The sequence below is a fragment of the Pristiophorus japonicus genome, chromosome 19 (genome assembly GCF_044704955.1).
Source record: "Pristiophorus japonicus isolate sPriJap1 chromosome 19, sPriJap1.hap1, whole genome shotgun sequence".
Taxonomy (NCBI): Eukaryota; Metazoa; Chordata; class Chondrichthyes; family Pristiophoridae; genus Pristiophorus; species Pristiophorus japonicus.
The window spans coordinates 22,067,433-22,085,784 of NC_091995.1; the positions used below are offsets into that span (position 1 = coordinate 22,067,433).

At 49.9% G+C, this 18,352-nt stretch overlaps 1 protein-coding gene across 2 annotated transcripts in view; it reads right to left on the bottom strand.

The window, feature by feature from the left end:
* Positions 1 to 18,352, bottom strand: part of dhx16 (DEAH (Asp-Glu-Ala-His) box polypeptide 16) — a 61,060-nt gene that overhangs the window by 22,205 nt on the left and 20,503 nt on the right. For both annotated transcript variants that reach the window (XM_070861385.1, XM_070861384.1), the window contains exons 5-8: positions 8,560 to 8,670; positions 6,823 to 6,938; positions 3,897 to 4,107; positions 1,307 to 1,405 (exon numbers count right to left, since the gene is read on the bottom strand). In XM_070861385.1, the coding sequence (XP_070717486.1) occupies positions 1,307 to 1,405; positions 3,897 to 4,107; positions 6,823 to 6,938; positions 8,560 to 8,670 (537 nt within the window). The remainder of the gene's footprint in view (positions 1 to 1,306; positions 1,406 to 3,896; positions 4,108 to 6,822; positions 6,939 to 8,559; positions 8,671 to 18,352) is intronic.

An 18,352-nucleotide genomic window follows, 5' to 3' on the forward strand; every position in this document is an offset into this window, starting at 1 on the left:
CAGCACAAACTCACACTGGGACTGACACAAACCCAACACTGGGTGCCAACGGGCACCAGACACGACTCAACGCAACTAAACACCGGGAGTAGCATTGTGAGTCTTTGCAATTCTCTACTCCAGAGGGCTGTGGATGCTGAATCGTTGAGTATATTCAAAGTCTATTCAAAGAAAGACTTGCATGTATATAGCGTCTTTCACATCCACCGGACAGCCAATGAAGTACTTTTGGCGTGTCGTCGCTGTCGTATTGTGGTAAACGCGGCAGCCAATTTGCGCACAGCAAACTCCCACAAACAGCAATGTGACAATGACCAGATAAACTGTTTTTGTTACGTTGATTGAGGGAGAAGTATTGGCCAGGACACGGGGGATAACTCGCCATATCAAGGTCGAGATCGAAGGATTTTTTGGACTCTAGGGGAAATCAAGGGATAGAAACATAGAAACATAGAAAATAGGTACAGGAGTAGGCCATTCGGCCCTTCGAGCCTGCACCGCCATTCAATGAGTTCATGGCTGAACTTGCAACTTCAGTACCCCATTCCTGCTTTCTCGCCATACCCCTTGATCCCCCGAGTAGTAAGGACTACATCTAACTCCTTTTTGAATATATTTAGTGAATTGGCCTCAACAACTTTTTGCGGTAGAGACTTCCACAGGTTCACCACTCTCTGGGTGAAGAAGTTTCTCCTCATCTCGGTCCTAAATGGCTTACCTCTTATCCTTAGACTGTGACCGCTGGTTCTGGACTTCCCCAACATTGGGAACATTCTTCCTGCATCTAACCTGTCTAAACCCATCAGAATTTTAAACGTTTCTATGAGATCCCCTCTCATTCTTCTGAACTCCAGTGAATACAAGCCCAGTTGATCCAGTCTTTCTTGATATGTCAGTCCCGCCATCCCGGGAATCAGTCTGGTGAATCTCTGCTGCACTTCCTCAATAGCAAGAATGTCCTTCCTCAAGTTAGGAGACCAAAACTGTACACAATACTCCAGGTGTGGACTCACCAAGGCCCTGTACAACTGTAGTAACACCTCCCTGCCCCTGTACTCAATGTGGGGATGGAGTGGGTAAGTGGAGTTGAGGTCGAAGATCAGCCATGATCTTATTGAATGGCGGAGCAGGTTCGAGGGGCCGTATGGCCGACTCCTGCTCCTAATTCTTATGTTCTTATTAATACAATCTCGACGGTGGATGTCCACGGCCACCAGGTTTGATTCACCACAACAAACGTTTGGTACCGGTGAAAACTCATCCCTGTGAATTTACTGGGTAAATCACCGACCCATGACCTCCTTACCTGACCAGTGAGGAACACCAGAATGTCGCCGGGAGCTTGAGTGACATGAATCTGCAGGACGGAAACCACGCAGGCTTCCAGATAGTCCGCTTCAGGGGCCTAATGGAAGAGCAACAGAGCCAGTCAGTCAGCAAAAATCCTACTCGGGCAATTCAGATTTATTTTTCTGTCAATTCTTTTTCTGGGTAATGAGTATCAGCAAGACATTCAACCGTGGGGGTCCACTGGAGTCAGGTTCTCACCTGCTGTCTGTACACACACTTTCCACCAGGGGTCACTGCTGTCGGGGAGAGGCAAACCCGGCTGATTGTCACCTTCTCAGTGCAGTGTTGCTGAGGCTAATTGTTGCAAGCTAACTGCTACGCCAGCCGACATCAGATAATGGTACAGGTCAGGGATCAACCCTGGGACCTTTCCAATCCCTACTTCTTAATCCTTTGCAATTCAGAGTCTGAAAACCAAATTACTGAGGAATCGCAACATGTTCTGCCCAATATAGAGGGCCACATTCTTTCCCCATAGCAACGACCCTACTTACAGAATCGTAATGCACAGATGGAGGCAGTTCACAGCCCATCGTGCCTGTGCCGGCTCTTTGAAAGATTACATGGGATATAAGCAGGCCATTCAGCCCAACCAGTCCATGCCGGTGTTTATGCTCCACTCGAGCCTCCTGCCGTCTTTCCTCATCGAAATCTATCGGCATAACCCTCTATTCTTTTCTCCCTCAGATGCTTGTCTAGCCTCCCTTGAAGTGCATCTATACTATTTGCTTCAACCACTCCCTGTGGTTGCGAGTTCTAATTTCTCAGCACTCTGTGGGTTGAGAATTTTCTTCTGAATTCCCCATTGGGTTTCTTGGTGACTATCTTATATTGATGGCCTCTGGTTATGCTCTTCCCCACAAGTGGAAACATTCTCTCTGTATCCACTCCATCAAAATCTTTCATAATTTTACAGACCTCTATTAGCTCACCCCTTAAGCCTTTTTTTATCCAAGAGAAGAGAGACCCAGCCTGTTCATCCTTTCCCAACAGGCATTTCTGGTATCATCCTTGTAAATCTTCTCTGCACCCTCTCCAGTGACTCTATATCCCTTTTTATAATGGGCCAAAAATCGCAGTCTCTACAGGCGCGTATGATGTGCGCACATGCGTCGAAATCCGGCACTTGTGAACTGTCAACATTTCTTTTGACAGTTCCAACGCATCCCTGGGAGAAGAGCCTTCGCGGGCGGAGATTTGGGCTATTTGCCCAACTCCTGCCCAGCGAATGTCCTTCAAACGCACGCCTGGTGAAAGCAGGTCTGCCTTTACCAGCGTAAGAGTTTTAAAAGAGAGAAAAATAAAATGTTACCAATAATTTTTATATTAAGAACCCTGTCCATTAAGGCAAGTTTATTTTTACCCCGATTAAAACAGTCAAAAAAAATTCCCCCAAAATTATTTTTGTCGAAAACATTAAAATTCAATTTCAATTAAGTTTAAACATGTGAAGTGTTTTTCTCATTTATTTAAAATGTGTGTGTTTTTGGGGGTATCCCCATTCATAGAAATGTTGATCTCCGTACAAACGGAACTCACAATTACTGCGAATGGGGATACACCATTTTCATTGGTTGCTCTGGCCCATGTGATCCCAGGCTGCACATGCTCTCCTGGAATACATGGGCCCATACGCTGGACTGCGAAGCTGGGGCCTCGGAGTGCAAGTGTTCACTCCTTAAGGATCACCAGGTATTTCCGTAATTTTGTTTCGGGTCGGAGGAATCCGCCCGCGGGAAGCCTCCGACCGCAATTTTTGGCCCAATATGGCGACCACAACTGTACACAGTTATCCAATTAGTCCCATTCCCTCTGCTCTTTCCCCCCTCACCCTGCATCTTTTCAATTTCCTTTTGATCGCCACTACTGAATCTGCTTGCACCGCCCTTCCAGATCTCAACTCGCTGCGTAAAAAACAAATTCTCAGCTCCCCTCTGGCATGCCAATTACTTTCAATCTGTCTCCTCTGGTTATAGGCCCTCCAGCCAGTGGAAACAGTTCCTCCTGATCAAAATCCTTCATGCTTTTGAACACCTCTATTAAATCTCCTCTTAAGCTTCTCTGCTCGAAGGAGAACAACCCCAGCTCTCGCCAGTCCTTCCACGTAACTGAGGTCCCTCATCCTTGGTACCATTCTGGTAAATCTCCTCCGCACTCTCTCCAAGGCCTTGCCCAAGCCCAGAGAATATAGGCGCCAGATATAGCAAGAGCCAAGATTTGCGCAGCGCTCTACAAGAGCGTGCTGGGATCCTCCCGGGGTTAAACAAGCTAAAACCTTGCAGTTTACCAGCACAAGACAATGGCCACCGTCCTCCTTCTTGCCCAGCTCATGGGGACACGACAGGGTTATCTGCTGGCTCAGAACCGCACTCAAGTGTTCCAGGTTCAACTGTGCACAACAGAGGGAGGCGGCTTAAAGTGTTATTTCCTCTTGCCTCCCTCGGTGCGAGCAGTTAGAGTCTGTGCAGGAGACCCTGGAGCAGGGAGCAATGCGCTCAGCCGCAACCTTTCCTCAACGCCCCACCGCCCCCCTCCTCACCCTTTACCTTAGTGTAGTAAATGTCGACAGGGAACCGTCGCCCAGGGATACGGAAGATTGGCGCTTCATCGAAGAAAGTGGAGAACTTCTCAGTGTCCAGCGTGGCGCTCGCAATCAGGACCTTCAGGTCAGGTCGGAAGCGGGAGATGTCTTTGATCAGCCCGAAGAGGATGTCCGTGTGAAGGGTGCGCTCGTGAGCTTCGTCAATGATCACGACACTGTCAATACACACACACACGTTACCCCGCACTGTGTGAACACACACACACACACGTTACCCCGCACTGTGTGAACACACACGTTACCCCGCACTGTGTTTACCCCGCACTGTGTGAACACACACACGTTACCCCGCACTGTGTGAACACACACGTTACCCCGCACTGTGTGAACACACACGTTACCCCGCACTGTGTGAACACACACGTTACCCCGCACTGTGTGAACACACACGTTACCCCGCACTGTGTGAACACACACACACGCGTTACCCCGCACTGTGTGAACACACACACACGCGTTACCCCGCACTGTGTGAACACACACACGTTACCCCGCACTGTGTGAACACACACGTTACCCCGCACTGTGTGAACACACACACACGCGTTACCCCGCACTGTGTGAACACACACACACGCGTTACCCCGCACTGTGTGAACACACACACGTTACCCCGCACTGTGTGAACACACACGTTACCCCGCACTGTGTGAACACACACACACGCGTTACCCCGCACTGTGTGAACACACACACGTTACCCCGCACTGTGTGAACACACACGTTACCCCGCACTGTGTGAACACACACACACGCGTTACCCCGCACTGTGTGAACACACGCGTTACCCCGCACTGTGTGAACACACGCGTTACCCCGCACTGTGTGAACACACACACACACGTTACCCCGCACTGTGTGAACACACACACACACGTTACCCCGCACTGTGTGAACACACACACGTTACCCCGCACTGTGTGAACACACACACGTTACCCCGCACTGTGTGAACACACACACGTTACCCCGCACTGTGTGAACACACACGTTACCCCGCACTGTGTGAACACACACACACACGTTACCCCGCACTGTGTGAACACACACACACACGTTACCCCGCACTGTGTGAACACACACACACGTTACCCCGCATTGTGTGAACACACACGTTACCCCGCACTGTGTGAACACACACACACGTTACCCCGCACTGTGTGAACACACACACACACGTTACCCCGCACTGTGAGAACACACACACGTTACCCCGCACTGTGTGAACACACACACACACGTTACCCCGCACTGTGTGAACACACACACACACGTTACCCCGCACTGTGTGAACACACACACACACGTTACCCCGCACTGTGAGAACACACACACGTTACCCCGCACTGTGTGAACACACACACACACGTTACCCCGCACTGTGTGAACACACACACACGTTACCCCGCACTGTGTGAACACACACACACACGTTACCCCGCACTGTGTGAACACACACACACGTTACCCCGCACTGTGTGAACACACACACGTTACCCCGCATTGTGTGAACACACACACACACACACACGTTATCCCGCACTGTGTGAACACACACACACACGTTACCTCGCACTGTGTGAACACACACACACACGTTACCTCGCACTGTGTGAACACACACACGTTACCCCGCATTGTGTGAACACACACACACACACACACACGTTACCCCGCATTGTGTGAACACACACACGTTACCCCGCATTGTGTGAACACACACACACACACACACGTTACCCCGCATTGTGTGAACACACACACACACACGTTACCCCGCATTGTGTGAACACACACACACACACGTTACCTCGCACTGTGTGAACACACACACGTTACCCCGCATTGTGTGAACACACACACACACACACACGTTACCCCGCATTGTGTGAACACACACACACACACGTTACCTCGCACTGTGTGAACACACACACGTTACCCCGCATTGTGTGAACACACACACGTTACCCCGCATTGTGTGAACACACACACACACACGTTACCCCGCACTGTGTGAACACACACACGTTACCCCGCATTGTGTGAACACACACACACACACACACACGTTACCCCGCACTGTGTGAACACACACACACTTTAAAAAAAAAAAATTCGTTCATGGGATATGCAAGAGCAGCATTTATTGCCCATCCCTAATTGCCCTTGATAAGGTGGTGGTGAGCCGCCTTCTTGAACCGCTGCAGTCCGTGTGGTAAAAGTTCTCCCACAGTGCTGTTAGGGAGGGAGTTCCAGGATCGTGACCCAGCAACGATGAAAGAACAGCCGATATATTTCCAAAGTCAGGATGGTGTGTGACTTGGAGGGGAACGTGGAGGTGGTGGTGTTCCCATGCGCCTGCTGCCCTTGTCCTTCTAGGTGGTAGAGGGCGCGGCTTTGGGAGGTGCTGCCGAAGAAGCCTTGGCGAGTTGCTGCAGTGTATCTTGTAGATGGTCCACACTGCAGCCACGGTGCGCCGGTGGTGGAGGGAGTGAATGTTGAAGGTGCCAATCAAGCGGGCTGCTTTGCCTTGGATTGTGTCCAGCTTCTTCAGTGTTGGAGCTGCACCCATCCAGGCAAGTGGAGAATATTCCATCACACTCCTGACTTGTGCCTTGTAGATGGTGGAGAGACATTTACGACAGAATACCCAGCTGTTCCCCAGCACCGTGTGAACAGAGACACGCTGCCCGGCGCTATGAACAGACACACACACTCTCTCTCTCTCTCCCTCTCTCTAATGAACAGAGAGCGATGTACACAATTGGTCACACTAGATAAAAACCTCAAGATACTCGAGGGTACTCCAACTGGGGAACGCAGCGACCCCACCGATAGCTGCTTTCTCAGGAGGGACCCTTGCTCACCTGTATCCAGCCAGGTCGGGCTCTGTGAGGAACTCTCGCAGCAACATCCCGTCTGTCATGTATTTCAGCACCGTTCGTTCCGACGTGCAGTCTTCAAACCGGATACTGTAGCCGACCTGTGGAGTTAGATGGACAGGAGTCAGACTGCTACCCACATTAGCACAGGAACGGGAGGCATTCCAATCAATGATCAGCCACGTCAGACCCAGCAATAGCAGCCACTCCTCTTCACATGTCTCGTCAATCCTCCCTCTGTCATTATTCCAACTCACACCCTTCCCCAACTGTTAATATTCCTGATCACCTTCCCTCCCTCTGTCACTATTTCGGGTTCGGAACACAGGTACAGCAGCAGGCCATTCAGCCCCTCCAGCCTGTTCCGTCATTCAGTTGGACCATAGCTGTCTTTATCCTAACTCCATTTACCCGCTTTGGCTCCATGTGCCTTAGTACACACTTGGCTAGCAAAAATCTAATGACCACAGATTTAAAATGATTAACTCAGCTCGCATCGACAGCTTTTTATGGAAAAGTTCCACACTTCTACCACCTGTTGCTTCCCCCACCAACCTTGTTCCCAGCCGCTGCCTGTCCTCGTTCCCACTCCTGCTCACCCATCACCCCTGTGCTCGCTGACCTACATTGGCTTCGAGTTAAGCAACGCCTCGATTTCAAAATTCTCATCCTTGTTTTAAAATCCCCCTCCACCCGCCAGCCGAGATGTCTGCGCACCTCTAATTCGACCCTCTTGAGAATCCCTGATTACAATCGCTCAACTATCAGTGGCCGTGCCTTCAGCTGCCTGGGCCCCAAGCTCTGGAACTCCCTCCCTAAACCTCTCCGCCTCTCTACCTCCCTTTCCTCCTTCAAAATGCTCCTTAAAACCTCCCTCTTTGACCAGGCTTTTGGTCACCTGCCCTAATTTCTACTTGTGCGCCTTGGTGACAATTTAAACAAATCTCATAACATGCCTTGGGACATTTCACTACGATAAAGATGCTATATAAATACAAGTTGTTGTTGTCTTCGCTGCCTGACCTCGTTCCGAGTCGCTGCCTCTCATTATTCCCAGTCACTCACCTCCTTCACTGCCCTCAGTCTCAATCACTGTCTGCTACAGGTGGGACGACCGAAATCCGGAAATCTCTGACGTTCCGGATATTTCCGGAGTTCGGAACGCCTGGTCCAAGGTAGGTCGGGGAGGGGAGGTCGGACGTCCGAGGTAAGGGGGAAGAAGTCTGACGGCCAAGGTAAGGGGGGTTGGTGGGGTGGGGGAGAGGAGAGGTCGAGCATCCACGGTTTGGGGGGGGTGGGGGGGGGGGGTCGGGTGGCCGTGGGGTGGGGGGGTTTGTGGGGAGAGGTCAGGCGGCAGAGGTCGAGGCAGGGGGGGTTGGTCGGGCGACCGAGGTCAGGCGGACGGAGTCCCGATTTCGGAACATTTCCCGGTTTCCGGATGACCCCGCCACAGATCGGCGTGGTGTCCGGATTCTGGAACACTCTGAATTTCAGATCTCCGGATTTCGGACGCTCAACCTGCACTCTCAGTCACCCTTCCCTTCCTTCGTTCCTTAATTTCAGGTGCTGCCCCTCCCCTGTAATTATTATTCCCGGTCACTCCCCCCTGCCCCCACCTCCGCCATCAGTTCTTTAGGTCGGTTCCTCTCCAGTTCCCGAGATACGTTAATCCCAGCTCTGCTCTCTCCAGCAGCCTCGCTCAATTCCGCAGCGACAGCTCACCTCATTTCCCAGCTTGACGCCCATTTCCTGGGCCACTCGGGCCGCGACACTCATGGCCGCCACTCGCCGGGGCTGCGTGCACCCGATCTTCATCCCCCCGGCTGTGTAGCCCTGCGGAGAAAGCACCGAAGCTCAGTACGAGGACAATAGAGAATGACTAGGAGCTAAAGCTCCAATACAGCCATAGAAACCAACATCTCAGCAGCAGCACTCAACTAATTTGCGTGTCAGCCAGTGGCTCAGTGGGTGGCACGCTTAACTCTGAGTCAGAAGGTTGTGGGTTCAAATCCCACTCCAGGGATTTGAACACAAAATGTCTACACTGAGGAGGCGCTGCACTGTCGGAGGTGTCGTCTGCTCGCTCAGGTGGACGTAAAAGATCAAATGGCACTATTTCGAAGCAAAGCGCTTTGAGACGTCCAGTGGTCATTAAAGCCGCTGTATAAATCCAAGTATTTCTTTGAATCTACAGAAACACTTGGGGGGGGGGGGGGGACGGGACGGACGGACGGGACAATTTTAATCTAACGCCGTGCACTGTGAAACTGAGGGGATCGGGTGTGATGCTGGTTTTACACACATCCCCCACCCGGCCCGATTTTACTCTCCATTGAAGTCAACGGAGACCGATCGATGCCAGGTGTAAATCGGTCGGTGTAAATCCGGCGTTCCACCCGATCCCGTGGGATACCCGCCCGGAGAGTTAGGTTATAATCACCCCCAATATTTCAGTGAGCGAGTGGCCAAACTATGGAACGGGCTCCCTCGGGAGATGGTGGGTGCAGTTAGTATCGGTTCATCCAAATGCAAATTCGGCATTTCTTTCAGAAAAATAACATTTTGGGATACAGTACGAGAGTGATTTGAGACACGATGTGCGGTAAGGGCAGCAGGCTTGGGTACAACAGGCGACTTTGGTTTCCAAAGCTCTCCAACACTGGGGTTTACCTTGGACCATGTCTGGGGCTGCTGTAGACTAGATGAGAGATTGGTTGCTATGATCATCCAACATTAGCTGAGGCACAGAACACAAGGGAGGGGTTATGCTTGAACTGTATACAACACTAGTTAGGCCACAGCTAGAGTACTGCGTGCAGTTCTGGTCACCACATTACAGGAAGGACGTAATTGCACTGGAGAGGGTACAGAGGAGATTTACACGGATGTTGCCAGGACTGGAAAACTTTAGCTCTGAGGAAAGATGGGATAGGCTGCGGTTCTTTTCTTTGGAACAGAAGCTGCTGAGGGGAGATTTAATTGAGGTGTATAGAATTATGAGTGGCCTAGATAAGATTGGACAGGAAGGGCCTATTTCCCTTAACAGAGAGGTCGATAAGCAGGGGGCATAGATTTAAAGTAATTGGTAGAAGGATCAGAGGGAAGATGAGGAGAAAAAAATTCACCCAGAGGGTGGTGGGGTCTGCAGCTCACTGCCTGAAAGCGTGGTACAGCCAGAAACCATCGTCACATTTAACAAGTACTTGGATGTACACTTGAAGAGCCGTAACCTGCAGGGTTATGGACCAAGTGCTGGAAGGTGGGATAGGGCTATATAGCTCTTTTTTGACCGACATGGACATGATGGGCCGAATGGCCTCCTTCTGTGTCATATTTTTCTTTGATTACTCCATTATCACTGTATTGTGCGACTACCAGGATGGTAGGTGGTCTTTTATCGTCTAGCAGTTCCGAAGTGCCAAAGTGCTGTGTTCCCATCGGATGAACCATTTCTCTTGAAAAAAAGGCGGAGGTGTGACCTAATAGAGGTCTTTAAAATTATGAAAGGTTTTGATAGAGTGGATACAGAGAGAATGTTTCCACTTGTGGGGAAGAGCATAATTAGGGGCCATCGATATAAGATAGTCACCAAGAAATTCAATAGGGAATTCAGCAGAAAATTCTTTACCCAGAGAGTGGTGAGAATGTGGAACTCGCTACCACAGGGAGTGGTTGAAACGAATAGTATAGATGCATTTAAGGGGAGGCTAGATAAGCACACGATGGATAAGGGGATAGAGGGTTATGCTGATAGAGTTAGACGAGCAAAGATGGGAGGAGGTTCAAGTGGAACATAAATGCAAGCATGGACTGGTTGAACCGAATGGCCTGTTTCTGTGCCCTATATCCTATATAATCATATGTACTGTGTCCCTCCCACCGTCCCACAGATTGAACACAATCCTGTGTCCCTCCCACCGTCCCACAGATTGAACACAGTCCTGTGTCCCTCACTGTCACAGATTGAACACAGTCCTGTGTCTCACACTGTCACAGATTGAACACAGTCCTGTGTCCCTCACACTGTCACAGATTGAACACAGTCCTGTGTCTCACACTGTCACAGATTGAACACAGTCCTGTGTCTCACACTGTCACAGATTGAACACAGTCCTGTGTCCCTCACACTGTCACAGATTGAACACAGTCCTGTCCCTCACACTGTCACAGATTGAACACAGTCCTGTCCCTCACACTGTCACAGATTGAACACAGTCCTGTGTCCCTCACACTGTCACAGATTGAACACAGTCCTGTGTCCCTGACACTGTCACAGATTGAACACAGTCCTGTCCCTCACACTGTCACAGATTGAACACAGTCCTGTCCCTCACACTGTCACAGATTGAAGACAGTCCTGTGTCTCACACTGTCACAGATTGAACACAGTCCTGTGTCTCACACTGTCACAGATTGAACACAGTCCTGTGTCTCACACTGTCACAGATTGAACACAGTCCTGTGTCTCACACTGTCACAGATTGAACACAGTCCTGTGTCCCTCACAGTCACAGATTGAACACAGTCCTGTGTCTCACACTGTCACAGATTGAACACAGTCCTGTCCCTCACACTGTCACAGATTGAACACAGCCCTGTCCCTCACACTGTCACAGATTGAACACAGTCCTGTCCCTCACACTGTCACAGATTGAACACTGTCCTATCCCTCACACTGTCACAGATTGAACACAGTCCGGTGCCTCACACTGTCACAGATTGAACACAGTCCTGTGTCCCTCACACTGTCACAGATTGAACACAGTCCTGTCCCTCACACTGTCACAGATTGAACACAGTCCTGTCCCTCACACTGTCACAGATTGAACACAGTCCTGTGTCCCTCACACTGTCAGATTGAACACAGTCCTGTGTTCCTCACACTGTCACAGATTGAACACAGTCCTGTCCCTCACACTGTCACAGATTGAACACAGCCCTGTCCCTCACACTGTCACAGAATGAACACAGTCCTGTCCCTCACACTGTCACAGATTGAACACAGTCCTGTCCCTCACACTGTCACAGATTGAACACAGTCCTGTCCCTCACACTGTCACAGATTGAACACAGTCTTGTCCCTCAGTCACAGATTGAACACAGTCCTGTCCCTCACACTGTCACAGATTGAAGACAGTCCTGTGCCTCACACTGTCACAGATTGAACACAGTCCTGTCCCTCACACTGTCACAGATTGAACACAGTCCTGTCCCTCACACTGTCACAGATTGAAGACAGTCCTGTGCCTCACACTGTCACAGATTGAACACAGTCCTGTCCCTCACACTGTCACAGATTGAACACAGCCCTGTCCCTCACACTGTCACAGATTGAAGACAGTCCTGTGCCTCACACTGTCACAGATTGAACACAGTCCTGTCCCTCACACTGTCACAGATTGAACACAGTCCTGTCCCTCACAGTCACAGATTGAAGACAGTCCTGTGCCTCACACTGTCACAGATTGAACACAGTCCTGTCCCTCAGTCACAGATTGAACACAGTCCTGTCCCTCACACTGTCACATATTGAACACAGTCCTGTGTCCCTCTCACTGTCACAGATTGAACACAGTCCTGTGTCCCTCACACGGTCACAGATTGAACACAGTTCTGTGTCCCTCACACGGTCACAGATTGAACACAGTTCTGTGTCCCCCACTGTCACAGATTGAACACAGTCCTGTCTCTCACACTGTCACAGATTGAACACAGTCCTGTCCCTCACACTGTCACAGATTGAACACTGTCCTGTCCCTCGCACTGTCACAGATTGAACAGTCCTGTCCCTCACAGTCACAGATTGAACACAGTCCTGTGCCTCACACTGTCACAGATTGAACACAGTCCTGTCCCTCACACTGTCACAGATGGAACACAGTCCTGTGCCTCACACTGTCACATATTGAACACAGTCCTGTGTCCCTCACACTGTCACATATTGAACACAGTCCTGTGTCCCCCTCACTGTCACAGATTGAACACAGTCCTGTGTCCATCACACTGTCACAGATTGAACACAGTCCTGTGTCCCTCACTGTCACAGATTGAACACAGTCCTGTGTCTCTCACTGTCACAGATTGAACACAGTCCTGTGTCTCACACTGTCACAGATTGAACACAGTCCTGTGTACCTCACTGTCACAGATTGAACACAGTCCTGTGTCCCTCACTGTCACAGATTGAACACAGTCCTGTCCCTCACACTGTCACAGATTGAACACAGTTCTGTGTCCCCCACTGTCACAGATTGAACACAGTCCTGTCCCTCACACTTTCACAGATTGAACACAGTCCTGTGTCCCTCACACTGTCACAGATTGAACACAGTCCTGTCCCTCACACTGTCAGATTGAACACAGTCCTGTGTCCTTCACACTGTCACAGATTGAACACAGTCCTGTGTCCCTTACTGTCACAGATTGAACACAGTCCTGTGTCTCTCACTGTCACAGATTGAACACAGTCCTGTGTCTCACACTGTCACCGATTGAACACAGTCCTGTCCCTCACACTGTCACAGATTGAACAAAGTTCTATGTCCCCTACTGTCACAGATTGAACACAGTCCTGTCCCTCACACTGTCACAGATTGAACACAGTCCTGTGTCCCTCACTGTCACAGATTGAACACAGTCCTGTGTCCCTCACACTGTCACAGATTGAACACAGTCCTATGTCCCTGACACTGTCACAGATTGAACACAGTCATGTGTCTCACACTGTCACAGATTGAACACAATCCTGTGTCTCACACTGTCACAGATTGAACACAGTCCTGTGTCTCACACTGTCACAGATTGAAGACAGTCCTGTGTCCCTCACACTGTCACAGATTGAACACAGTCCTGTCCCTCACACTGTCACAGATTGAACACAGTCCTGTCCCTCACACTGTCACAGATTGAACACAGCCCTGTCCCTCACACTGTCACAGATTGAATAGTCCTGTCCCTCACACTGTCACAGATTGAACACAGTCCTGTGTCTCACACTGTCACAGATTGAACACTGTCCTGTCCCTCACACTGTCACAGATTGAACACTGTCCTGTCCCTCGCACTGTCACAGATTGAACAGTCCTGTCCCTCACAGTCACAGATTGAACACAGTCCTGTGCCTCACACTGTCACAGATTGAACACAGTCCTGTCCCTCACACTGTCACAGATGGAACACAGTCCTGTGCCTCACACTGTCACATATTGAACACAGTCCTGTGTCCCTCACACTGTCACATATTGAACACAGTCCTGTGTCCCCCTCACTGTCACAGATTGAACACAGTCCTGTGTCCATCACACTGTCACAGATTGAACACAGTCCTGTGTCCCTCACTGTCACAGATTGAACACAGTCCTGTGTCTCTCACTGTCACAGATTGAACACAGTCCTGTGTCTCACACTGTCACAGATTGAACACAGTCCTGTGTACCTCACTGTCACAGATTGAACACAGTCCTGTGTCCCTCACTGTCACAGATTGAACACAGTCCTGTCCCTCACACTGTCACAGATTGAACACAGTTCTGTGTCCCCCACTGTCACAGATTGAACACAGTCCTGTCCCTCACACTGTCACAGATTGAACACAGTCCTGTGTCCCTCACACTGTCACAGATTGAACACAGTCCTGTCCCTCACACTGTCACAGATTGAACACAGTCCTGTCCCTCACACTGTCACAGATTGAACACAGTTCTATGTCCCCTACTGTCACAGATTGAACACAGTCCTGTCCCTCACACTGTCACAGATTGAACACAGTCCTGTGTCCCTCACTGTCACAGATTGAACACAGTCCTGTGTCCCTCACACTGTCACAGATTGAACACAGTCCTATGTCCCTGACACTGTCACAGATTGAACACAGTCATGTGTCTCACACTGTCACAGATTGAACACAATCCTGTGTCTCACACTGTCACAGATTGAACACAGTCCTGTGTCTCACACTGTCACAGATTGAACACAGTCCTGTGTCCCTCACACTGTCACAGATTGAACACAGTCCTGTCCCTCACACTGTCACAGATTGAACACAGTCCTGTCCCTCACACTGTCACAGATTGAACACAGCCCTGTCCCTGACACTGTCACAGATTGAATAGTCCTGTCCCTCACACTGTCACAGATTGAACACAGTCCTGTGTCTCACACTGTCACAGATTGAACACTGTCCTGTCCCTCACACTGTCACAGATTGAACACAGTCCTGTGTCCCTCACACTGTCACAGATTGCACACTGTCCTGTCTCTCACACTGTCACAGATTGAACACAGTCCTGTGTCTCACACTGTCACAGATTGAACACAGTCCTGTCCCTCACACTGTCACAGATTGAACACAGTCGTGTCCCTCACACTGTCACAGATTGAACACAGTCCTGTGTCTCACACTGTCACAGATTGAACACAGTCCTGTGTCTCACATTGTCACAGATTGAACAGTCCTTTGCCTCACACTGTCACAGATTGAACACAGTCCTGTGTCCCTCAACACTGTCACAGATTGAACACAGTCCTGTGTCCCTCAACACTGTCACAGATTGAACACAGTCCTGTGTCCCTCACACTGTCACAGATTGAACACAGTCCTGTGTCTCTCACTGTCACAGATTGAACACAGTCCTGTGTCTCACACTGTCACAGATTGAACACAGTCCTGTCCCTCACACTGTCACAGATTGAACACAGTCCTGTGTCTCTCACTGTCACAGATTGAACACAGTCCTGTGTCTCACACTGTCACAGATTGAACACAGTCCTGTGTCCCTCACTGTCACAGATTGAACACAGTCCTGTGTCCCTCACTGTCACAGATTGAACACAGTCCTGTGTCCCTCACTGTCACAGATTGAACACAGTCCTGTCCCTCACACTGTCACAGATTGAACACAGTCCTGTGTCCCACACTGTCACAGATTGAACACAGTCCTGTCCCTCACACTGTCACAGATTGAACACAGTCCTGTCCCTCACACTGTCACAGATTGAACACAGTCCTGTGTCTCACACTGTCACAGATTGAACACAGTCCTGTGTCCCTCACACTGTCACAGATTGAACACAGTCCTGTGTCCCTCACTGTCACAAATTGAACACAGTCCTGTGTCTCTCACTGTCACAGATTGAACACAGTCCTGTCCCTCACACTGTCACATATTGAACACAGTCCTGTGTCCCTCTCACTGTCACAGATTGAACACAGTCCTGTGTCCCTCACACGGTCACAGATTGAACACAGTTCTGTGTCCCTCACACGGTCACAGATTGAACACAGTTCTGTGTCCCCCACTGTCACAGATTGAACACAGTCCTGTCTCTCACACTGTCACAGATTGAACACAGTCCTGTCCCTCACACTGTCACAGATTGAACACTGTCCTGTCCCTCGCACTGTCACAGATTGAACAGTCCTGTCCCTCACAGTCACAGATTGAACACAGTCCTGTGCCTCACACTGTCACAGATTGAACACAGTCCTGTCCCTCACACTGTCACAGATTGAACACAGTCCTGTGCCTCACACTGTCACATATTGAACACAGTCCTGTGTCCCTCACACTGTCACATATTGAACACAGTCCTGTGTCCCTCACACTGTCACAGATTGAACACAGTCCTGTCCCTCACACTGTCACAGATTGAACACAGTCCTGTCTCACACTGTCACAGATTGAACACAGTCCTGTGCCTCACACTGTCACAGATTGAATACAGTCCTGTGTCCCTCAACACTGTCACAGATTGAACACAGTCCTGTGTCCCCCTCACTGTCACAGATTGAACACAGTCCTGTGTCCATCACACTGTCACAGATTGAACACAGTCCTGTGTCCCTCACTGTCACAGATTGAACACAGTCCTGTGTCTCTCACTGTCACAGATTGAACACAGTCCTGTGTCTCACACTGTCACAGATTGAACACAGTCCTGTGTACCTCACTGTCACAGATTGAACACAGTCCTGTGTCCCTCACTGTCACAGATTGAACACAGTCCTGTCCCTCACACTGTCACAGATTGAACACAGTTCTGTGTCCCCCACTGTCACAGATTGAACACAGTCCTGTCCCTCACACTGTCACAGATTGAACACAGTCCTGTGTCCCTCACACTGTCACAGATTGAACACAGTCCTGTCCCTCACACTGTCAGATTGAACACAGTCCTGTGTCCTTCACACTGTCACAGATTGAACACAGTCCTGTGTCCCTCACTGTCACAGATTGAACACAGTCCTGTGTCTCTCACTGTCACAGATTGAACACAGTCCTGTGTCTCACACTGTCACAGATTGAACACAGTCCTGTCCCTCACACTGTCACAGATTCAACACAGTTCTATGTCCCCTACTGTCACAGATTGAACACAGTCCTGTCCCTCACACTGTCACAGATTGAACACAGTCCTGTGTCCCTCACTGTCACAGATTGAACACAGTCCTGTGTCCCTCACACTGTCACAGATTGAACACAGTCCTATGTCCCTGACACTGTCACAGATTGAACACAGTCATGTGTCTCACACTGTCACAGATTGAACACAATCCTGTGTCTCACACTGTCACAGATTGAACACAGTCCTGTGTCTCACACTGTCACAGATTGAACACAGTCCTGTGTCCCTCACACTGTCACAGATTGAACACAGTCCTGTCCCTCACACTGTCACAGATTGAACACAGTCCTGTCCCTCACACTGTCACAGATTGAACACAGCCCTGTCCCTCACACTGTCACAGATTGAATAGTCCTGTCCCTCACACTGTCACAGATTGAACACAGTCCTGTGTCTCACACTGACACAGATTGAACACTGTCCTGTCCCTCACACTGTCACAGATTGAACTGTCCTGTCCCTCACACTGTCACAGATTGAACACAGTCCTGTGTCTCACACTGTCACAGATTGAACACTGTCCTGTCCCTCACACTGTCACAGATTGAACACAGTCCTGTCCCTCACACTGTCACAGATTGAACACAGTCCTGTGCCTCACTGTCAGATATTGAACACAGTCCTGTGTCCCTCTCACTGTCACAGATTGAACACAGTCCTGTGTCTCACACTGTCACAGATTGAACACAGTCCTGTGTCTCACACTGTCACAGATTGAACAAAGTCCTGTGTCTCACACTGTCACAGATTGAACACAGTCCTGTGTCTCACATTGTCACAGATTGAACAGTCCTTTGCCTCACACTGTCACAGATTGAACACAGTCCTGTGTCCCTCAACACTGTCACAGATTGAACACAGTCCTGTGTCCCTCAACACTGTCACAGATTGAACACAGTCCTGTGACCCTCACACTGTCACAGATTGAACACAGTCCTGTGTCTCTCACTGTCACAGATTGAACACAGTCCTGTGTCTCACACTGTCACAGATTGAACACAGTCCTGTCCCTCACACTGTCACAGATTGAACACAGTCCTGTGTCTCTCACTGTCACAGATTGAACACAGTCCTGTGTCTCACACTGTCACAGATTGAACACAGTCCTGTC